The following is a 23,598-nucleotide window of genomic DNA, read 5'->3' as shown; positions in this document are numbered from 1 at the left end:
TTGCCCTCACATTAATAATGATAACAAAAATGACAGCAAGCATATCATTAACAATAACTGATACCATACTACATTATAGGTTCCGAAACACTTTCACAGGCATTTTTATGTTTGACCCTCACTGTGGCACTGTTAAATGGTTAGGATAAGTTATTATCATCTGCATTTTACATGTGAAGAAACTGAGACTCAGTACCATTAAGTAACTTGGCCAAGGCTACAAGGAACTCATATTGTCACTTAGGATCTAGAAATTTCAATCCTGATTATTTACAAAAAAATATTTTATAATGAAATGTTTCAAACTTACTAAAAATAGTAGGATGATAAATCCCATATACCTAAAACCCCAAATTTTAAATTATCAATATTTTGACCATATTTTCTTCATCTTTCCCCCCTTTTTCCTTTGCAGAAATATTTTAAGGGAATCCCAGAGATCATGTTATTTCATCCCTTCATACTCAACATAAATCTTTAAAAAGTAAGGCATTATGTTAACATAACCACAATGCCATTTTCACACTTAACAATATCAATAATAGTTACTTTGTCTCATTTAGATACAATTTTTGATGTTTACTTGGAATAGAATGAAATTTAAAAATCATTTTGCTATTCAGTCACATACTGACTAGCCCAATGTTGTACAAATTTGCCTCACCACAACAGTTTGTTGGATTCTAGATCATCCCTCCTCCCCCAAAGCACATATCTTGTGGTAGAGGATACTATTTGGCCTCCAGTGTCTCATCTCTCCCTTATCCTTATAGATTTGTCATCTAGAAATATGGTCATGAGGAATAAAGACTGTATTTCCCAGCATTCCTTGCAACTGGATGTGGCCATGTGAGTAAATTCTACTACTACAGATGTTAAGTGAAGTGTTAAATTAGCTCCTGGGTAACATTCTTTTTTTTTTTTTCCCAAGATTTATTTATTATTATTTTATTTTATTTTTTGGCTGTGTCGGGTCTTAGCTGCGGCACGCGGGATCTTCGTTGTGGTGCGCAGGCTTTTCTCTAGTTGTGGCTTGCAGGTTTTCTCTCTCTAGTTGTGGCACACGGGCTCCAGGGCGTGTGGGCTCTGTAGTTGTGGTGCATGGGCTCTAGTTGAGGCGTGCGAGCTCAGTAGTTGGGGCATACAGGCTTAGTTGCCCCGCGGCATGTGGGATCTTAGTCCCCTGACCAGGGATCGAACCTGCGTCCCCTGCATTGTAAGGTGGATTCTTTACCACTGGACCACCAGGGAAGTTCCTTGGGTAACATTCTTAAGGGGAAAGAGCATGTTCTCTTTTCCTTTCCTCCTTTTTGCTAACTAGAATGTAGAATCAGTAGCTGGAACTTAACATCTTGACCTATAAGGCTGTGTCCTAAGTAAAATAGGTGAGACATCAAGAGAGGCGGAAGATCCCTGATGATCATGGAGCTGCCATATCAGTTTAGAAGTAAGTTTCTAATTTGTAAACTTCAAGCCAATGTTATTTATCTTGGTTTCTGGTTGTTTTGACACATGTAGCCAGATGAATCCTAACTTCTATACACTTCTGTGTACATCTTCCCCATCCCTCAATTATGATGGAACTAGCACACAGAAAAAGGGGTTAGCTCTGAGCTAATGCCTCCAGATCTAATTTAACTATTCACTGAGATGTATTCCATTCAACTTGATGTTTTAAAATGACAAACTGTCAACTTCCAAAACTCCTTTCCTTTGAGTCTGTCCTTGTAATATGATCAACATCTTTTCTGTCTTCTTAATTGAAAGATCACCCAAACGTACCAATTGTTTGGTTCTTGAAAAAGGTGTTTTGTTCATAAGATTTGTAGAAAGGATTTGGAGAAGAGTGGAAAGGGCCTGAACTATTGTATGCATAGCAAGCATTGGATAGTGAAATCAAGTCCAGCCGTGTGACCTGTCTCAGGTCTCTGAAAATGCATCACTGATTTCAGAGCTGGTCTGGGTGAGCTGCAGTGAGCTGTCACAATTGATATTGTCATTATCAGAAGATCACAGTATATGTACAGAAGTTGAACTATTGTTAACAGTTCTACATTTAAAAGATTTCTTATGGAATTTTACAGCTGATAAATCAACCCCTGATGACACAGTGAAATAGGACCAGGATATTAAAGCATTTAAACATGGGTTTTCAATTTGTTAACCAAACATTAAGACATTTCCTCAGTCTTTTTTCATATTAAAAAAAAAAGACTTGCAGTAACAAAGAAAAGTATTAAAGTTTCTTTCAAAGGTGCTCGCTAATTTCGAATATTCCAAAACTTTGCATTATGTAATCGAATAGAAGCTAATAAAAAGGAATGCACAACTGAGAGACTGGGCATTATATTTTTCTATTATCAGTAATTCTTTATAAAAGCAGTCTATCACATTTTACTTTAAAGAGATGCGAGTGATCGAGTTATTAGATCAATATTTTTGTTACAGTATTTTGAGCCAAAAGGGAAATTCTGGTAGTTACTGAAATTCTGTACTTGCTGTTGTTCATCTGCTGATGAGAAGTTTAAAGAATTGTAATGCACTTGCCAATTATGCGTGTGAGAGCAAAATGTTAATCAAAACACTGCAAACTTTACACTTGCAAGAAATTAGTGGAAAATAATTCTTAATAAAGAAAGCATAGGGAAGATGTAAAATCCTGCTTTACATCTCAGACTGACTTTATTATTTTTTAATGGATCACACAAAATATTTATTTCTCACTTCTATGAATTCCAAAATGGGTGTTCATGTTTGGTGAGCAGCTGCGGAGGAAAGACTTTATTTTATTTATTTATTTTCAACACTTCATTTTTTAAAATAAATTTATTTATTATTTATTTATTTATTTTTGGCTGCGTTGGGTCTTCGTTGCTGCGTGCGGGCTTTCTTTTTAGTTGAGGGGAGTGGGGGCTACTCTTCGTTGCAGTGCGCAAGCCTCTCATTAAGGTGGCTTCTCTTGTTGCAGAGCACGGGCTCCAGGTGCGTGGACTTCAGTAGTTGTGGCACATGGGCTCAGTAGTTGTGGCTTGCGGGCTCTAGAGTGCAGGTTCAGTAGTTGTGGCACATGGGCTTAGTTGCTCCATGGCATGTGGGATCTTCCCAGACCGGGGCTCAAACCCATGTCCCCTCCATTGGCAGGCGGATTCTTAACCACTGCGCCACCAGGGAAGCCCTATATATATATTTTTTTTTACTATTTATTTATTTAGGCTGTGCCGGGTCTTAGTTGCAGCATGCAGACTCTCAGTTGCGGCATGCGGAATCTAGTTCCCTGACCAGGGATCAAACCAGGGCCCACTGCATTGGGAGCATGGAGTCTTACCCACTGGACCACCAAGGAAGTCCCAGAAAGACTTTAATTTTCAACTGCCACAGACAGTGAAAAATAGCTCTCAGATGTTAACTCTCTGCACTCTGTTAGGAAGCTCCCTTTACATGTATATACATATATTATTGCAGACAGTATTTTCCAAAAGGGACTGAAACAGTATCTTATACCCTGAGTGCTCTTTTTACAATGTGATCTTAACACTCCTCCCATGGAGAGGTGGAATTTATGTCCTTTCCCGTCAAACCTGGGCAAATACTTGTGACTGTCCCAATCAAGAGATCACAAAAATACCATGCTATTTCATCTTGCTCTCTTGGGACACTGGCTCTAGGAATTCACATGCATGCTGTGAGGAAGTCCAAACTAGCCCATGCAGAGAGACCATGTGGAGAGACCATGTATAGATGTCCCGACCAGCATCCATTGCCAGATGTGTGAATGAAGAAGACTCATGCAGATGATTCTAGTCCCTGCTCTTTGAGTTTTCCCAGCTGAGGCTTCAAATATGGTGGAGCAGAGACAAGCCATCTATACCCACTGTACTCAATCTGAATTCCAGACTGGCTGCAGGGAGGAGAAACAAGGAGATGTTGGTCAAAAGGTACAAACTTCCAAGTCATAGGATGAATAATTTCTGGGGATCTAATGATGTACAGCATGATGACTATAGTTAACAGTATTGTATTGTATACTTGAAAGTTGCTAAAAAAGTAGACCTCAGGGCTTCCCTGATGGTGCAGTGGTTAAGAACCTGCCTGCCAATACAGGGGACATGGGTTCGAGCCCTGGTCTGGGAAGATCCCACATGCCAAGGAGCAACTAAGCCCGTGCGCCACAACTGAGCTGCGCTCTAGAGCCCACAAGCCACAACTACTGAGCCTGCGTGCCACAACTACTGAAGCCCGCGCGCCTAGAGACCGTGCTCCGCAACAAGAGAAGCCACCGCAATGAGAAGCCCACGCACTGCAACGAAGAGTAGCCCCCGCTCACCGCATCTAGAGAAAGCCCACGTGCAGCAACAAAGACCCAATGCAGCCAAAAATAAATAATAAATAAATTTATTTTTTTAAAAAGTAGATCTCAAATGTTCTTACCATCACCACTACCAAAAAAAAAAAAGGTAGTTATGTGAGGTGATGAATGTGTTAACTAACCCTATTGTGGTAATCATTTCAAAATATACATTTGTATCATATCAACATGTATACCTTATATTTACCCAACGTTATGTGTCAGTTATATCTCAAAAAAGCTGGGGGGGTGTGGGGGGGAAGAAGTAGTAGATGCCTTTAATGATTCAAGTAGTTAAGAAAAAGCCCTAGCTGATATTGCTGTTTCTGCTTTTTTTTTTTTTTTTTTCCTATTTTGACCTAGAGAGGAATGTGCCTATGTTTGCAAAAAATTTTGTTGTTGTTCAGGGTAAGTTTACTGTACAGAAATTACATTTTCCGCAAATGGAAGCAACATTCTCTCCTTCCTCTCTTTTTTTAGTTCTTACCCTGGCTCAAAATGTAATTCCTCAAGTCAAAATATTTTACATAGGTAGGGCCATCTAAAATAAAAAGGAAGGACTGGAACCTTCATTTTGTCGAGCCATTACATTATAAAGGAGGACTTCCTGGCCCAGGAGACTCATAAGAGGAGACTCATAAGAGGCATCTTACCAACAGGAGCAGAACTGCCCAGTACTTCTTTTGCTACCTTTGGCTTACTCACACCATAGCCCCAGGTCTTGAAACCAATCTTCCTTCTAGTCAAGAGAAAGGATTTGGATATTTGTAATTTATAAAGTCAGTTTGTCTGTTTTGTAAAGAAAAAGGAATCTAGAGTTGTGTGCATCAGAAGCATGATTGCGACGGGAATTTTATTCAGAAGCAAATGCATGAATATTCTTACAAATGCTCATAGTCTAGTTGCTCCAAAAAGCCCTAATGTACAGCTTTTTTCCTTGCTGATTCTTCTCTACTTCACCTCCTTGAAATACTAACACATGTTTTATCAAATCTATAAAATTCAACGCTATGTGCATCACCCCCTCTCTTATTCCGTCATCTCACTAACTAATATCATTGCCCACTTTGGCAACTGCTCACCTACCAAGGTGTTTCCAGAAAGATTCTATAGTAGACTATTGGCTCTTCTACTCACTTTTTTTTTTCCCTCTTGCTAAGTCTCAAGAGACTGATCTAATGCCCTCTAACCATCCTCCCTCTTTTTTTTTTTTTTAAATAAATGAAGCCTTTAGGTTTGTTTTAGTGTTTCCTCTCACCTAGAAGCTCCACTGGCAGGTTGAGGCCCTTGTATGGTATCCAGTGATAGATGCTGAATCCCATCCTTACTGGTATTTGCTCCTTGGAGGTAAAAAAATAAATGTTTTATAAAGCTCAAATTGGCCTTATCAAACAAAACATCTGCTAGATCAGTGAATGACTGGTGACAGCAGGAGACAGCAGTGCTGGCCTCTCCAATAGAAGTCACTGCAGTTAATGGAGGCTATTACAGGAAAATTCTGGCAATAAGTTTTCTTTTTCTTTTTTTTCTCCTCCAGACAGCTAAAAAATTTTTTAAAGAAAAAAATGTATTCAGTTGCTAGGGTAACTGTGGTTTCAAAACTACCGTAACAAAAGCCAGATATCACATATCAAACTACCAAATTGTTAATTTGACTGGTATTTTAAAATAACTACTTAAAAGAGATGTTTTTTTCCTTATCTAGCTATGGAGAACAGAGAAAAGGGGAATATAGGAGGAAAGTAAGGAGGAAAGAAAGAAAAAGGAAACTGGTAGATTCGTTTAAGAAATGTTTTTGCTTTGCTAAATATTTGTTGGAAATAAAAATCCCTTCACCATGTTACAGATACATATGAATGCAGGAATTATTTAGTCAAGATTCAAAACAGAAGGAGGATACTGGGTTATCCTGTTTTCAATTTCTCTTCCCACATTCAAACCCTGCCTGGGTTTGAAATGAACAGTTTTCTGTGGACGCTTGGTAAAGGAACTAGTCACTTAGGGGAGTTAGACATGTTCCGAAATCTTTTATGGGTGATTGTGTTTTTCCTGTGTCTTGCTTTTCATCATTTGATTTAAAGGGAATATAATAAAGCCATTAAGCACTTGGACTCTGGAGTCAGACATGGCTGGGTCTGAATTCCTTTTCTATCTCTTACTAAATTCCTTTAACCTCTATGAGCCTGTTTCTTCATTTATAAAAAGGATAAATGACTAGGTTACTTCAGTAAACAAATTGCAAGGAAAGAAAAAGAGGGAGAGGGACCTATGATTAAAAGAGACATGAGAGACTAAATGTGTGGATATTGCTTAGATCTGAGTTTGAAAAAAAAAAAAAGCAATTGTAAAAAATCATTTATGAGATAATTGGGGGTACTTGAACACTGATTAGATGTCTGATAATATTAAGGAATTATTTCAAATGTGTTTATGTATGATTATAACATGGTATTGTGATTTGGGTTTTTTTTTTTAGTTGTCTTTTGATATTTTGATAGTAATGGAATATTTACAAGTAAAATGATATGATGTCTGAGATTTGCTTTAAAATAAGGGAGGGAGGAGGAAATGGATGGGGTAGGGATTAAAGAAGTTTGGCTATGAGATGACAGTTATTGATGCTGGGTGATCAACATAGAGGGGTTCATTATAATATACTCTCTACTTTTAAATATATATTTGAGATTTTCCATAATAAAAGTTTAAAAAGAGAGATATCAATAATACTCATAATACTTACCTGATAACATTATTGTGTGCATTAAATCAGATGCTGTTTGTAAAGCACTTGGCAGAATGCTTGGCATATAATAAGTGCTCAATAAATGTCATCTATTATTGTTAGGGACAACATCTCCTGTTTCCCATGTGCAGACCTGTGAAAGCCAGACCATAAAATGTGTTGCTGACTGGAGCAGCTAACCTCACTCCTTCCCAAACAGGCAGCTGCTAGCTGTTGTTGCATTTGTCCTCCTCCAACCTGATTTTGTACTAGGCCCCGTACTTTCCACACACACTAAAATTCTGTATTACAGTAGCTGTTGATTTTGCTTTTGTTCCACGGTAAGTTTTAGCTAGGAATTTCAATGGAAAATGGAAGGCAACTATTAATAAGTATTGAGCAGTTGCTAGGAATTTCCCTACACAGTTTTATTTAACCTTTCTAAAAATCCTTCGAAGTCGAAATTATTAGCTTCATTTTAGAGAGGAAGAAACTGAGAAGCTTCCTGGCCCACCCAAGGTCACAGCATGAAGTGGTGGATCTTAACTCACACCCAGCTCCTGAGAGCCCCAAAGGGCTTGTGCTGATCCAGGAGCCCTGGCCATCAGCCTCCTTGCCTTTCTTTCCTTGTCCTAGCTTTAAAACAACCACAATCCAGAAAAAGTTAAGTTGTCCCCAGTCAAAGGGGTCCGATACCATATTTATCTGTCCTGTGGACTTCTTGGCAGGCTGGTTTGCCGCAGGGTGGTAAAAGATCTGCACATCTGATAAGGAGAGTCACAGGCTTGGGTGGGAGCTTGAGGCTGGCACAGGGGATTCTCAGGAAGAAGTATTAGAAAGAAAAAGGACTTCAGGATTGCCCAGACATTTGTGTTTAATTTTCCTCTTGTTCTAAATGCTATTCAACTTTTATGGGAAGGAGAAAGCAGAGAGAGATACCTTATACGAGTGCTGTTCAATTCCAAAAATTAAAACCAGGCAACTACCATCCAAAACCGTGGGCCCCAATTCAAGCCCCAGCTGTCATTTAGTTCCGTGGTTGCGCCGACACCCTAAACTTGCAAATCATCAGTTGACTTTAGAATCCAGCTTATTGAAAGCGGGTCAGTTCCATGCTAGGAGAGTATCTGATTACAACCGGAGTTATTGGTTGTTTATATCGAACATTCCCAGGAATGGAGCGGAGAAAGAGACACCAGGAGAAACAAACTCCGGCGACCAAGTGCCCAAGGAGATAGTGCCTCAAACTAGAGGCTCAGCCTCTTGGGCCCCGCTCCAGGGCGTCGGGAGGGGTTGGGTTCTTCCAAACGCCGCCGGGAAGTGGCCTAGCTAATTAACCCTTTCCCTGCAGAGCCCAGAGGCCCTCACTCCTAAGGCCACTCCCGCAGCCAAGCTGCTGGAAGGAGTCGACACCACCCCTCGCCAGAGCGGACCGCCCACCTCCCCAGGCCTGCCTATTCCCTGCTGCGAATCCGGGTCTCTCCGCCTAGCGCTGGGCTAAGGTCCTCTTAATTAGGAAACAGTAGCTGTTTAGGAAGAAGCGCAAATACCCCGAGCTCTGCGCGCCCAAGCCTGGCATTCTCGAGAGTTCCCGCGGGGCGAGGAACCCGGCAACTCAGAGCAGAGGGAGATGAAGAGAAGGAGCCCGCTTGCGGAGGCCTGGGCGTCAGGAAGAGCCCGACCCGTCTCCCGGGGCCCTGCCCTCAGCCTTCCCGTCTGGCGGGGACATGCCGGGTGGGGAACCACCCTCTTCACTGCTGCAGATTTGGAGGGGAGGGGGCCAGAAGCCCTCGGGGAGAAGGCGCGGAACGCGGGATTTAGCCGCTCGGATGTCAGGGCGGTCCCCAGTCCAGCCTCAGGCCCCCGCGCCCGGCGCGCGGGGTCACAGCCACGAAGTCCTTCTCCTCCCCGAAGGGAGCCGGCCCTTGATTCCTCGGAGGGTGGAGATTCCTCGCGTTCCCTCCGCTCGCTCCCCGGGGTGGGAGAAGAGATGTGGGATTAGGCTGGAGTGAATATTCCGTGTGCTCTGTAATCACACACACAGTGAAATCTTCACCGTTGACTTAAGTTACTTGGCGCTGCGAGGGCTGGGGCCCCGCGTATTGATTAAACGCAGCCTCTATTTACCTAAACAACAAATGTAGAGATTAGCAACGTTCACTTGATCACAATAATGGGGTTGACAATTAAGGGGCAATGCATCCCAGATGTAACCGAGCCTTGGAGGAGGGCGGGCGGGCGGCAGGCTTCTTGGAGACGGGCGCTCGGGGGCTGCGGCGGTGAAGGTGCGGAGCCGGACGCAGAGCAGGGGGCGACGCGGGGAGCGCGGCAAGAGGCGGAGGGGAGGACCAGCAGCAGCGAGGCCTCCGGCCACGCGGCAGGGGAGCCCCGCAGCTGGCTTTGGGGGACCCGAACATCCCCACTCCCAGGGTGGCATCTGGAGCGCGGAGTCTGCCTCCCCGCGGCGATGTCACCTGCCTCAAGGCCGTCTCGCCTGCTGCCGCCTGGCAGGGAAGGAGGATCGACGCCGCTGACGCGTGCCCGAGTGAGTGTGTCAGTGTCATCAATGTGCATTCTGCCTGCGGCAGCGGGGGAAGTGGGAGGGGCAGGAGGAGGCGCACGTCTCTAATGTGTGCGGAGCCTCCCTCTGCCCCTCCGGGTACCCGGCTCTAGATACTTCAAGAGGCGAGTCAGGGTGGAGGTGTCAATCTGGCCTCTCGATGGGGGTGGGTGTGACAAGAGAGGACTCTAGAGTAGCTGAAATTCAGAAAGCATGAAAGTGTCGGCCCAGGACAGGCCTGTTCTCGGAGATGTCACAGGACTACCTGGGTGCTTGGTGGGACTCTTAACCGACCATCTTTCTCAATCTCTCACTAAGCTGCAGAGCCCTGAGAAGTCCTGGGAAGGGGGGCGGGGTGGGGAATGAAAGAAAACAACTCAGGGAAGAACTCAGGAGACTAAGATATGGGGTAATAAAGGACAGATGAGAGCGGTTGGGGGGAGAGGGGTGTGTGTGTGAGGTCACCGTCCGCCTAGAAGAGTTTCCGTATCCTGGGCTCCCATCGCAGGTTGGCTGCAAAAGACACAGGTGGCAACTCTCCCAGTGCATGTAGCTTCTCTGTTTTTCCCCTCTTCCCTCTGTGCCCCATTATCAACCCGGAATGCTTCCCATTCCGCATATAGACACAAACAAAATGATTTGTCCCAGACACCCGTGGACAAGCCAGGACGAAGCCCTTTCCCGCCAAACCACTAAGGCCGGGAAATAAACTGCGCCTGCCCAGGCTCTAGGCGCTGGAGCCCGCGAGAAGACTTGAGTGGTAAGAGGATCTAGAGAATTGGAAAAAGGGAGGGAGAAAGGAAGAGAGAAGGTTGGGAAAGAGAAGAAGAGAGAGGAGAAAAGGGGGAGGGGATCTACAGGCACAGAGCTGGACGTGGGGTTCGGTTACTATCGCCCCCTCCGCGCCCAGGGTCTTTAGGCCCGCTGCCTGTCCCCCATTTCAGAGCTGAGGGCGGACTGGGGGAGGGAGAGATAAGACAAAGGGAATTCTCCCCTGGGAAGTGTGAAGTGCGTCTGTCCTCTCCTTTCAGGCTCTGGAAAAACTGGCTGGAATTTCCTTGTCGTGAGAAGACCGACGAGTCTGCAGCACAGGAGACAACTACAAACAGACTTTGGGGCGGGAAGGAGGGCGGGAGGAGGGGGCTGGCAGGGGCCTGCTTTGATCGCTTTGGCTCCGTTGTAATTTTGTCTTCGCCAGTTAGATTAGCTGAAATAGTCAGCCCGAGCGAGGAGGTCGGTTCCGAGGAGTTCTCGCCCTCCCCACCGACCCCTCCCCCGCGTGGTGTGCACGCGGGGAGCTGGGTCGCGGCTCCTCCCCGAGTCGCGCCTGAAACTTCAAGGGCTAATGGTTGTGTGTTCCTGCCGTAATTAGGAGGCCACACAGCACTCGAACACTCCGTTAAAACAAATCTGTAAGTCATCCTCCCCCTCTCCGGGGACAGACCCGGGGAAAGGAGGCAGCTGGGACCGCTCGCGGCAGTGTCCTCCGCTGGGGGAGTGGCGTCGCTGTGAACCCCGGCCTCGGTCCTTCTAAGCTCTTCCTTAAAAAGAAGAGAAAAGGGGCAAAGAATGGGCACCTCGACATCCATCGAACGAGCCAGGGGAGCCTGTGTCTTTGCTTGAAAAGTTTTCAGAATAAATCGCTCTGGTGGTTCTAAGCAGTGACGAAGAGAGGCTGGGCCCGTGTTTTCTCCAGAACACTGCGATAATGTGAAGGATATGGAGTCGTCCTCCCCCCAGCCCCTTTTCTTTTTCCTCTCCATATAAATCAGCCATATAAATCATTTGCATTGTTTAAGGTACGTTGATCAATCTAATGGCTTGTAATAGGCTCCTAATTGCCACTTGCAGAGTTCTGAAGGCTCCGGTTTGAACGGGGAAGGTTCTCGATTCCAGACCAAGGAAGAGCACCACGATGACCAAGTCATCTGCAGTCTCAGAGCCTCAGGGGAGGGAGGAAAGGGGGCTTACTAGGGATATTTGCTGTACCTTTTTTTCTTTCTTTCTTTCAAATTTCACTAATAACCAAAGCCCAGGCTGTGATTTATTGATTAGTGTAGACAGGATGATTTTGCTTTTATCAGACAAGAAATCTTCCTTATTTGCATTCCTTGTGTCTGTATATAATACAGTAAAAAAATTCCTTAGCCACAAACCGTTCTTAGTCATACCCTTTCTTTTTATTTACTTATTTCTCACAGGGTAAGGTTAGGAATTGTGATAGGAAATAATATGGGGGAGGGGGACGCTGTTAAAGGAAGGAAGAAAAAGCCAAACTTTCTCCAGTATGGAGTCCTGGAGATATGCCTAAAGTCCTGTTTCACAACTTGCAGTTGTGCTTCCTTCAAACCCTGAAAGGAGGAGGGAGAGTTGGAAGTCTCTTCAAAGCCTGCCTATGAAAGTGTAAAACTGAGGAAACTGGTACCCTGGCTGGGAGAAGCTGATGAATGACCAGAATTCCCTGGCCTTTGGCTTTTTAAAAATATTAGCTTAAGGTCTGAGTGAAAAGATTGCTTTAATATCTCCAGAGATGGTTCGATTAGAGTTGGCTGAGACACAAATGTGCTCCATTTTGGTAGAAATGCCCTAAAAGAGAAGAAGGAAGCCAACAGTGAATGGCACATTTGCTTAGGTCTAATACCCCTCTGTGGTAGTTGGTGAGGGAGGGAGGAAGGTAAAACCCCAAGCCGAATAGGCCCCCCATAGTTTCCAAGTAAGGCAGTAAACAAATCTATGATGCTTGTCGAATAATCTTCCAATAATTGCAGTCATTAAAATCATCACACAGTCTACAGTCACCTTCCTGCCTTTGACACACCAGAGTCTTTCCTTTAATTGTTCATGCATTTTTGGCTCAGATAAACAGATCAAGGCAGGCTTAAAATATATGGCCCAGATACATCTAGCAGCAGAAAATTAGTTGTGTAGCAAATGTTTGGAGTGTACTTACTAGACTAAGGGTTTTCAGTTTCTCCAGTAGACCTTATAGACAAAACGGATTTGCATCTCCTGCCATCTCTAAATAGCAGTAACACTTCTGAGATGGAGAAAAGATGAAAGTTCCAATGGCCTGGTGATCCTTCCTGGCTCTTTTATTTGCAAGGGTTGGGATGGAAGGAGGTTGTTATAGAACAAATATTAAATGAAAGCTCAATGGAAATTGTGGGAGAGTTCCTCAGTTTTCAATTTATTTTCTCCACCCAGTTGATCTCAAGGCTGGTGCTTTTAAAAATATAGATATGTTAACTATAAAAGATTCCCTTCTAATCAAAAGCTGCATTTCATTTTCACCCACAACTGACAAACTCCAACTGAGGAAAAGACTCATTGGACTCAACAGGCGCTATAGTCTGTATTGGCTTCCTCAGCCCCTGTTCATGGCAGGTGACTGTGGAACACAAGGGCAGCTTTTCGTGTGTGTGGTTTTTTTGTTTTGTTTTTTAACTCGTTATTAATGTATCTCCCCAAATCCCACACTGTGCTGACCTGATAATCACTGCTGTAGTGTAGATCATGCAAATGAAAAGCATAATTAATTGCACAAATTATCCAGAAAGGGAGAGCTGTGGCTAAGCAAATAAATAAAGGCATGCCGGAGGAGGACAGGTCAGATAGATGCTTTTCACGGGCTCCTCTCCCTGCCTTCTCCTTTCCCTGCTCCCGGGCACCCAGGTCCTGGTGGCCGAGGCTTTGGCAGCAGCCAGCAGAGTCCAGGCGAGAACCTTCGGTTCCTCCTCCCCAACCCCTTCCCTCCCGCCCACATCCTCGAGTCTCCCCAACTCTACCTCACCCCACCCCTGTGCAGTATATCCGCTGCTCAACTCTGCGACTGGCCAAAGCCCCTGGGAGACTGGGCAGCCACCTAATATTTCGAGTTATTCAGAAGATAACTGTTCCTCCCCCGTCTCCCTGTGCATCAGGGAGAAGCTTTTTTTTTTTTTTTTTTTTTTCCTGTGGCGTAGGAGCTCCAATCCTTCGGATCCGCGCTAATGACGGAATTGTTTCCCCGGTTTTGCCTACTAAATGCAGCAACTTGAGCAGTTGCTCAGATCAAAGCTCTCGGGAGAGGCAGGATGGGGGAAACAATATTTGTTCAAAGGAAGTGAACTCTTTCCTTTAATTACCCCATTCTTCTTTATTAGGATTCCTATTGAAATTTTTTGCAAAAAAATTATGTTGATTTAACCATAGTGTATTTACGATGTAAATATATTCCAAGATGAAAACGTCACGGATCAATTGTAAAGGACCCGGATACATAATTTTAAAAAATCAGTTTCAGTGTATATGAGGTTCTCACCCCACTTTCGCTGCTCAGTCAGATTTGTTTATGCAGAATCGACATTTAATAGTGCTAATTGCACTCCAGTTAAATTGCCCTGATTGCAGAAAGGGAAGCAATTTTCGTGCTCTCTGTCTGGGTTTGGAAGAAATTGTTTTATATTCACCTCTTTATAAAGAAGTGGAGATAAGGCACCGGGGCCTTTGCACAAATTGCACTTAGAGGCTGACTGGCAGCATTCAGGCGCTATAATAGAGCATTATTTGGCCGTTTTGAATAATGTAAAGCGTTTGCTGAAAGCTATTCTCCTGAAAATTGCTTTAACTTTTAAAAGGGTGATGATTCACTCCAAACCAGGCCTTTGTTACATTGTCATTATTTCCCCAAATGTTTTAACAGTCAGCTCAACACTTCAGCATAACACATTGATCTTTGTTTAAAAACTAGATTTTTTAGAGAATGAAAAAAACTGTCACACACACACACACACACACACACAAACTGGACTTCTTCTGAAAGATTTCCTTGGGGGCCCCACTTTAGAGTTGAAGTGCCCGGAGCGTCTGCCTGCGATCGTTTGGAAGATTTCCTAACTTTTATTGTGATCCGGTGATGTGTATCTAAAGGAATATCAGAGTGCCCACGTAGAGAGTCTGACAGCTGGAACTACACTGAAAACGGAGGGAGGGGGAGGGGAAAGGAGGAGGAAGAGGAGAAGAGACAGGCAACCAAGGCGCCGGGAGCCCGAGGTGCCAGCGTGAATTGTTTTAAATGGTTGACTTGAAAATGTCACGAGTGCTAAGTGGCTTTTCGGATTGTCTTATTTATTACTTTGTCAGGTTTCCTTAAGGAGAGCGTGTGTTGGGGGTGAGGGAGGATGTGGATGGGGGAAACCTCCGCGCTTCTCCTCCCGGGGCTGCACTGGGTGAGTCGGCAACGCCTGGCTGCCACTTAACAATCCCTCTATTAGTAAATCGACGCGAAGACTCTACGCGAAGCCGAGCACCAGTCTGACCTTCCAGGGCAGAAGTCACCTGTTGGGAAGGGCTCCCGGGTCCCCCTGCCGGGCTTTCTGGCTCTTCCGGGCTGCTTGGCTCCCCCTCACCCCTCCACCCCGAGTGTCCCGGGGGCTTTTCACACCTTTCCCCCCCCCTTCCCCCGCCGATTGCTACCACAACCCCCCAGGGCACAGAGCTTCATTATAGCCGCTCGGGTCTTCTCACTCTCTCCCCTTTCTCTGTCATACTTGCTTCGGTGCTTTCGCCACCTTAGATCAAAGTGCGGCGGGAGGCATTTTGAGCAAAGATATTCTACCGACTAGCAAAGAAAGCAACCCAGATAGCCTTCTCCACCTACGGAGTGCTCCGGGATACACGCAGGCTCCATCTCAGGGCTGAGAGAAGAGCCACGGTGGTCGCACTCTTGAGCCAAGAGATATTGCAAAAGAAGGAAGAAAACGTTGGGGGCATAGTTCCACGTCCTCCTCACATGCTCCCCCTCCTCAACAACTCGCCTTTTGCACCCAAGCATCTGAGGTTCGTGGTTTAAAATGTCTTTGAAAGCAGGATGTGGGCTTTCAGGAGAATGTGGTACATTAAAACCAGTACCCAGGTCTGTCGAGGGCACTGGTATTTCTGGTTCAAAAGCTGCTCCTGGCTGCCCTGAAGAAGAAAGAGAAAGGGAGACCCAGAAAAAAGAAAAACAAACAGCTCAGCGGGTGCCGAGGGGCTCCAGGACGCTCAGTTGTCCGTCTGAGGACGTGTCTCCTCACACCGACAGGATCCGGAGTGGACTTCAGGATGCTTCCAGCCTGCAAAATGTGGAGGCGCCCACGTGTGGCCTCGTCCCAGGCACTCGTGGACAGAGGTCCGGGAGAGAGGCTCCCTGAGCACGTCCACGAAAGCAGGGCTAGGGGCGAGCCCACTTCTCAACCCGGCGCCCTTGCCCTGCAGAGGAGCCTCTAGGCCTAGGCGGTCTGGAGTGGGAGTGGGCTGGAGCTGGGGCAAGAAAACTCGCTTCCAGGCTGAAACGTGACATGCAAATTTTCACCGGGTTAAACAAACAGCCTAGCAAGCTGCAGCTTCAGCGGGGGTGGCGATGGGGACGGACGCGGCTCCCGCGGGTCTCTGTTTCCAAAGTCGTTACATTGTGAAAATAAGCAGCTTCGTGCAGCGTGTTGTATGGGCTGATGCCTCCCACCCCCACGCCAGCCCCCAGCGAAACCCGGCAGATAATCAGCACGTCCCACTGTTTAGTCATATTTAACAACTGGGTTAGCCTGGTATCTAGGCGCTGGCGAAACGGTACAAAGGGTGCCCTCAATTACCACTAGAAGCTTCTGGTGTGAGTGGCACTTGTATTACCCCCCGGGTCAGAGGCCAGAGCGACAATTAGGAAGACACTTAGGCCGCTAGGGGAAATGGCGGGATGCGGGAGGCTCCAGGCCCTCCCAGCAAGTCTGTGGGTGTAGACCTGGACGGAGAGGCCTATTTCTCTCCTCTCGGAGGAGCTGTCCCTTCGCCCCCTTCTCCTCAATGTGACTCTGAGAGTAAAACTGAATCCAGTGGGAATAAGGAACTAGGTAGACAAATGACAATGATAAAATCGCGAGCGAGAATGATGGATTCCAGCTCAAGTTGTGCTCCGCAGGCGAGAGCCTGGACACACAAAGTGAGCGTTGACATTTCCGTCTCCACTTGGGTCTTGCTGGTGCGGCCTCAGCCTCGGGCCCCCTCCCCGCCTGCCTCCTTTCCCACAAGTGGAGAGTCGAGGACTGTCAGTCCTAACTTGCATCATCTCGGGGAGGTTCGGGGGGCTTGTGGCTCGGTCTCAACGATAGCTAAACCTGGCTTGGTGCGTGTGTGTAAATTTTTAATTGCGCTGTAATTTCTTCAATCTCTAGCCCGCGACCCCCCCTCCCCCCCCGCCAGCCGCGGTGACTGGCACGCGCCAGGAGCCCGGGCTCGGGCCCCTCGGCGCGTCTGATTGGCTGCGGGGCAGCTCCCGTCTGCTCTGCCTGCGCCCTCATTGGGTGAGAGGCGCCGCCAGCGGCACTTCAAAGCGGGTGCTCCTAGCACTTAGGCTGAGTTTAGCCGGCGGGAGCCCGGAGTTCGCTCGGCGCGAGCGCGGGCACACGGGAGCCGTGCGGTACCCGAACAGTTCTCCCGAGCAGCCGCCAGGTTCAGCCCCGCTCCCGGCCCCGCCGCGCCGCCCAGGGACCTGCTATGGCCACGTCTATACTTGGGGTAAGTCGGAAGTGCGGCATTTGCTTGTTTTAACTGGAGTGATTTTTCGTTATGGCTTCTCCGGGTCCGCGGCTCTGGAGAAACTGTTGCTGCCCGACTGCAGCCTCAGCTTCTTTTAGCACTTTCCACATTTCCAGGACTGATTCTTCCCAAGTTATTGGAACCCAGGAGGTGCCTTTGTAAGAAAAGGATTTTAACTGTTAAGCAAGTCCTTTTAATATTCGGTTTTAGAGGTTTCTTTTCTGCCCCTCGTGATTTATACCCCATCCCCCCTTGCTTCGGGGATTGTTGCAATTACGCGACAGCGGTGTTTCCAGAAAACAGCCTTAATTGTTTTGCAGTCCATGTAGTCACGTTAACAAACATTTACACTTCTGCGGCTCCCCAGTTCGTCTGTGACTCTGAAATCCATCGCGGGGGTCGCTTCTACTCGGATTCTTGTTTGTGTGTGTGTATGTAAACATTTAAAATGTTTTCTGTTAAAAAGAGTCAAGTCCTAGCCACCCTTGGGAAGAGTGCCCCAAGTTTCCCCCACCCCCGGCTCGCTATTTCGGCCGCCTCTGCCCTCACCTGGCGTTTGTTGTCGACGTGTTTACCTCCGTGCTTCACCCCGAAGGGCGATTTGGGGGCTTCTGTGAGAGGAGCGGGCTTATGGCGAACGGAAGGCGGGCGACTCGAGTACGGTTTGGGACAGGGTTTGCAGCGACTGAGGCGAGGAGAACCGAGACATCTTTGATTTGTAGTCCCACTGAAGAACAACTTTCCAGCGCCGGGACCCTCGCCCTTGTGATTGCCTCTTCCCCGCGCGGGGCGCGGCGCATCCTCGGCGAGCGTGCGGGGAGGAGGCGCGAGCCGGGGAGCCACGACCCCCCGGGACCAGCCGCGGGAGGACGAGGCTGCTCACGGGTGCACTCTGTGTCTTCCTCCCACTTGTTCCTGCCCTCCTCCTCCTTGCTCCCTCCCCCACCCCACCCACTCTAGGAAGAGCCGCGCTTCGGAACGACCCCGTTGGCCATGCTGGCGGCGACCTGCAACAAGATCGGCAACACGAGCCCGCTGACGACGCTGCCGGAGTCGAGCGCTTTCGCCAAGGGCGGCTTCCATCCCTGGAAGCGCTCCTCGTCCAGCTGCAACCTCGGCTCCAGCCTCTCGGGCTTCGCCGTGGCCACCGGCGGCCGCGGCTCAGGCGGCCTGGCGGGCGGCTCTGGAGCAGCCAACAGCGCCTTCTGCTTGGCCTCCACGTCCCCCACGTCGTCCGCTTTCAGCAGCGACTACGGCGGCCTCTTCTCCAACTCGGCAGCGGCCGCGGCCGCGGCGGCCGGGGTGTCCCCGCAAGAGGCGGGCGGCCAGTCGGCCTTCATCTCCAAGGTGCACACGACGGCGGCCGACGGCCTGTACCCGCGCGTGGGCATGGCGCACCCGTACGAGTCGTGGTACAAGTCAGGCTTCCACTCAACGCTGGCGGCGGGCGAGGTGACCAACGGCGCGGCGTCGTCGTGGTGGGACGTGCACAGCAGCCCAGGCTCGTGGCTGGAGGTGCAGAACCCCGCTGGGGGGCTCCAGAGCTCGCTGCACTCGGGCGCCCCCCAGGCCTCGCTGCACTCGCAGCTCGGCACCTACAACCCCGACTTCAGCTCGCTCACGCACTCGGCCTTCAGCTCCACGGGCCTCGGCTCCTCGGCCGCCGCCGCCTCGCACTTGCTCTCCACCAGCCAGCACCTGCTGGCCCAGGACGGCTTCAAGCCGGTGCTGCCCTCCTACTCGGACTCCAGCGCCGCCGTGGCGGCCGCCGCAGCCAGCGCCATGATCTCGGGCGCCGCGGCCGCCGCCGCCGGGGGGAGCTCGGCGCGCTCGGCCCGCCGCTACTCCGGCCGCGCCACCTGCGACTGCCCCAATTGCCAGGAGGCGGAGCGGCTGGGCCCGGCCGGGGCGAGTCTGCGGCGCAAGGGCCTGCACAGCTGCCACATCCCGGGCTGCGGCAAGGTGTACGGCAAGACGTCGCACCTGAAGGCGCACCTGCGCTGGCACACGGGCGAGCGGCCCTTCGTGTGCAACTGGCTCTTCTGCGGCAAGCGCTTCACGCGCTCGGACGAGCTGCAGCGGCACCTGCGGACTCACACGGGCGAGAAGCGCTTCGCCTGTCCGGTGTGCAATAAGCGCTTCATGCGCAGCGACCACCTGAGCAAACACATTAAGACGCACAACGGGGGTGGCGGGGGCAAAAAGGGCAGCGACAGTGACACGGACGCCAGCAACCTGGAGACGCCCCGCTCCGAGTCCCCCGACCTCATCCTGCACGACTCCGGCGTCAGTGCCGCCCGGGCGGCGGCGGCGGCGGCGGCTGCAGCGGCGGCGGCGGCGGCGGCGGCGGCCTCGGCAGGAGGCAAGGAAGCCGCGTCTGGCCCCAACGACTCTTAGAGACCGGGCGAGAGGCGCGAGCGAGCGAGTTGAGACAGCGAGAGCGAGCGAGAGGTTCGGAGGGCGAGCGAGCGGGGTATGGACGGGCGGGAGCTCCACGGCCGCCCCCGGGCCGGCGCGAGGTAGAGCGGCATCCGGCTCGCGGGCCGCCGCTTGCCGGCCACGCCCGGAGCTCCCCTCTGCTGCCCGAGCCCAGACGAGAATCAAACGCGTGGTCCAGGAACAAAAGCGAAGCATCTTTCGACACAAACAACACTTTAAAAAGCTGCACGCACAGACACACACACACACCGGAGACCTACAACCACAGGCACGCACACTCGAGCGCGCGCACACACACTTAACCACTCGCACAAACTTCTCGAGCGAAGAGCAATACACAGAAACGCTCCCTCCTCCCCCACCGCCCACCCCCTTCCACCACCCTTCTCTTTCCTTTTTTCCAAAAACAAGCCACCATCCTGCAAAGGACTGTCAGAACATTTGAGAACAAACGGGACCTATAAAAACAGACCCTTTGCGTGGATTATATTATATATAAAATGCTCCAAGTCCTGCTTGATATCTACTTACAATAAGACTTTTTTTTCCTGTAAAAGGAAGCATCAAAAAAGGCCGAAGGTGAGAAATTAAACTGGAAGTCTAGTGACAGTTTCTCTGTATTTCATAACATCTGTATAAATAGGGTTCAAAAGATTGTGTTCTCTTTTATTTTCTTGTAAATGTTCATTCGAATAGAGTTTTTTTGGTGAATTCCTGAAATTCAGGGAGTTTTTTGTTTTTAATTTTCTGATGCACTTTGTGAAAGTCAGTATATATGTAAAAGATATTTAAAATGTTGAGTTATCATTTCACTCACAAACACGTAAGTTAAGGTCATCTAAAGAAATTAAATGCGTTTATCTGTATGAAGAAAATCTTGACATCATATTTTCACTTTGGTATTATTAAAGGACTCTGAACAATACACTTTCTTTTTTTTTTTTTTTTTTTGATCCTGTTACCCCCTCAATAACCTTTAAGTGAGCCGACTTTTTTTTGTTGGGAAAAATTCCCTTAATGTTAGTTTTAGGTGGTGTAAGGTTTATGTGAGTTATAAAAGCGATACGTTTTTGAGAAGTGAGAATTATTTATTTGTATATTAACAGCGTAAATTAAATTAGGTTATAAGAAGGTGTAGTTGTATTACTAAACGAGAGAGCTCTCAAAAGGTGACATTTTAAAACTCTGGAGCCCCTTCAAAAAAAGCAAAGGTCCTTGGCAGCTTTAACTGGGGAGGTGCCTACCCCTCCCGGAGGGATCAGACGAAACTCCAGTGGGTTTGTTTGTTTTTAAAAAGCGATTTTAAAACAATCTGTGAAAGGAGAAAGCTTTTTAAAAGAAGTCGTAGCTCCCAAGACCCTCTACGTTGGGAGGTGACTCAGGGGAATAAATCGCTAGAGTCAATACCCCGGAAAAGACATTTCATGCCTAAATGAAAATCTTGTTAAATGTTATTAATTTTGACTTAGAGCACACAGCAGCCCCCTGTGCCTTGTATTCCCTTATTAGGGATTCATGTCTTATCAAATATCTAATTAATCTCCTAGACATCATTTGTTCTGGCCAACTTTATCTCAGCTGGTCCACGGGGAAAACTCCAAATATTCTCCGTGACAAAGCTCCCTTGAAGATCTTTTTAATTGTCTAAATTAACTGCACCAAATTTGCATGTCAAACGGTAAAGGGCAACCTGAGATAAAATGTAAACGTTTTAAAAGCCCCCAAACTAAGCACTTGATTTGATAACTAGGCTTTTTAATGTTATGGAAGACAACTGCTCCTTTCCTTTTCAAAGACGGCTGATCTATGCAAATAGTGAATTGGAAATGCCTAGGTCCCCGCGCCGTCAAATGGCCCTCGCAGGTTATTTGAATATCAGTGGCGCTGCTTCTGAAAAGGTTCAAGGATGCTCTCTGACTTCTTTGTGATTACTCAGTGCGGCGTCTTATTCTGAAGAAAAAAAACTCAGGAATAATTAAAGGCTGGGATCAGGCCTGGGAACACATTTGGGACAGGAATCTCATTTAGACAGTCTCTTTCAAAATAAGGCACAGTTAAATTGACCAGAAGGCAATTATTGAAATGAAAATTATTTTCACTCTCTTTGTCTTCTGACCACCAACTTAACAGCCCCAGTTTAAAAGAGAGGGAGAAGAGAGGGAGAGACGAAAAGAAAATTGGTAAATGAGATAATTTCCCAATTCGAAAAAATGTTAGTTTAGAAAATAAAGTACATATTTACAGAATAAAAACATTTCTAAAAAGCTCCCCACACAATAGGAAATGCAAGTAAAGTCAGCCCCAGTGGGGGGGAATTTTTTTTTAATTATTATTACTGTCTTGGGAACTTGACTGAATGTTTTTATTTTTAGGGGGGAAAAATAAATTGTTATTAATAGTCAACAAAATTTTTCTCGCAAACTGCAGTGAAAAGCCAATTAGCAAAGTAGCGATAAAACGTACAGCGAAGGTCCCCAGAGGGGCGTTTGCAGCGTGGCGCTGGGTGGCTTCTTCCCGCTCCTCCTTCTTGCTGTCCCCGCAGCCTCGGCTGCCCCTCTCTTCCTCAAGTGTTTCTTTGCTTTGGCCATTTTCGCTCCCCGCTCAGTTTATCACCGGGCGCCCCAGCCCACACTCCTCACGCCTCTGGTCCAGGTCTGGCCTGGAGCAGCTGGCCAGGGGGACGTTCACTCTGGGGGCTCGGGGCCGAGGTGCTGGAGGCCGGGAGGGTGCCCGGCATGTTTGGGGGCTGAGGGCGGGCGGCGCGGAGGTGAGGGTGTGGTGGGGTCTCCCGAGTAATGAGGGCGCCCGGGCGTCTGTCCCAGGCAGCTTTGTTTCTCGTGGATAATAAAAGCACATCAAAGGGCCTGGCCGTGCAGGTCGCGCTCGCCGCGCGGCTCCCTCCGCAGCCCAGTGATCAAGGCCTCTGCGCGCTGCCTCTGCCCCGCGGGTCAGCCGACGTCCATCACCGCGGCTCCCGGGAACGGCGGGCGGCGGCCGGGCCCGAGCGTCCAGCCGGGGTGAGTGGTGGTGGGGGGCAGAGCTCGCGGAACCTGCACGCGGAGGGAGCGGGCCCCTGCCCCCAGCCGAAACCAGCAGGCAAAGCAGACCCCCGCCCTCCTACCCAACCCCCAGCCCCAGGGGGCTCTGGGGGCGCGGGGATACCTTGACTTGAGCGGGCAGCCACCCGCTGCGGCCGAGCAAATTGGAGAGGGCGTGCGTGGGAGGAGAGCCCACGAACCCGGGAAGAGTTCAGTCTCCACCCGAGGTGGAGCCACGTCTCCCCTGGGCCACCTGGGGGCTACGGGGCCCGGGCCGCTCTGGCTCCTGGGCCCGGGAGAAATGGGAGGCCGCGGCCAAGGGTCGGGGCGCAGACGGGGGCTGCTGCTCGGAGGCCGGTGTGGGGCGAGGGGCGCAGACAGGGGTCCTGAGCCCGCTCAGGCCCGGGTGAGGGGAAATGCGATTTCGTTTCAGCCGGTTTCTCCCAGCGTTTCCTGTGCTGTAGCTTCCTGCATAGTAGAGGAACGAAGACCAAGTTTTCCTCGGCTCTTCGCCTAGCCAGCGCCGATCCATACCCTCCCCCGGCGATTTCCTTTTCTGGCTTTACATTTTCCCCCTCGGAGTGAATTGGATCCTACCTGATGAAGGGGGAAAAAAAGAAAGAAAAAAGAAAGAAAGATTTTTCTCTCCTCAAGGAGGGAAAACAGCATTATTTTGACGCGATTAGATGGTGCACCTGAGCGGCTTGTCTGGACATTCCGTCAAATCGTTATAAGTCGTGTAAAATTGAATTTCTTTTTATTCAGATGGAAACTTTATTTATTTTAACTCTAATCTTATTTGCATCTATTATCTGTATTCACCAAGGCTCTTTCCCACTACAAAAATGCAGATGAAGTAAATCTTACATAAATCCCGCCCATTTGTGTAATTGGTATACTAAGTGTTTATTTTAAGTGAGAATAATTTAGCTACAAATTTTCTTAA

General features: G+C 48.5%; 1 protein-coding gene and 2 long non-coding RNA genes across 4 annotated transcripts in view; all 3 read left to right on the top strand.

Annotated features, from left to right (window-relative positions):
* LOC309631411 overlaps nucleotides 1–3,188 on the top strand; it is a 49,458-nt gene extending 46,270 nt beyond the window's left edge. The window contains exon 3 of the long non-coding RNA XR_014246251.1: nucleotides 416–3,188. This is a non-coding gene — a long non-coding RNA (uncharacterized lncRNA). The remainder of the gene's footprint in view (nucleotides 1–415) is intronic.
* A 62-nt stretch (nucleotides 3,189–3,250) lies between these two features.
* SP9 (Sp9 transcription factor) lies at nucleotides 3,251–19,724 on the top strand. 2 transcript variants are annotated; one of them, XM_082396023.1, is made up of 2 exons: nucleotides 3,251–9,612; nucleotides 18,136–19,724. In XM_082396023.1, exons 1-2 carry the CDS (start codon nucleotides 9,241–9,243, stop codon nucleotides 19,570–19,572), a joined length of 1,809 nt encoding a protein of 602 aa, XP_082252149.1. In that variant the 5' UTR covers nucleotides 3,251–9,240; the 3' UTR covers nucleotides 19,573–19,724. The 2 variants fall into 2 exon arrangements, with proteins under 2 accessions (XP_082252149.1, XP_082252150.1); XM_082396024.1 differs by lacking the exon at nucleotides 3,251–9,612 and adding an exon at nucleotides 17,002–17,154.
* Nucleotides 9,622–11,292, top strand: LOC309630611. The gene is made up of 2 exons (XR_014245838.1): nucleotides 9,622–10,387; nucleotides 10,659–11,292. It is a non-coding gene; the product is annotated as an uncharacterized lncRNA (long non-coding RNA).
* Nucleotides 19,725–23,598: the final 3,874 nt, after the last annotated feature.

This window comes from Balaenoptera borealis, assembly GCF_965194805.1.
Source record: "Balaenoptera borealis genome assembly, chromosome: 6".
Taxonomy (NCBI): Eukaryota; Metazoa; Chordata; class Mammalia; order Artiodactyla; family Balaenopteridae; genus Balaenoptera; species Balaenoptera borealis.
This window is presented reverse-complemented; position numbering and strand designations above follow the sequence as displayed.

Coding starts and splice junctions, on each gene's coding strand:
- SP9 (XM_082396023.1), top strand. CDS start 9,241: ATGGGGTTGACAATTAAGGGGCAATGCATCCCAGATGTAACCGAGCCT. Junction 9,613..18,135: donor CGCCGCTGACGCGTGCCCGA/GTGAGTGTGTCA, acceptor CACCCACTCTAG/GAAGAGCCGCGCTTCGGAAC.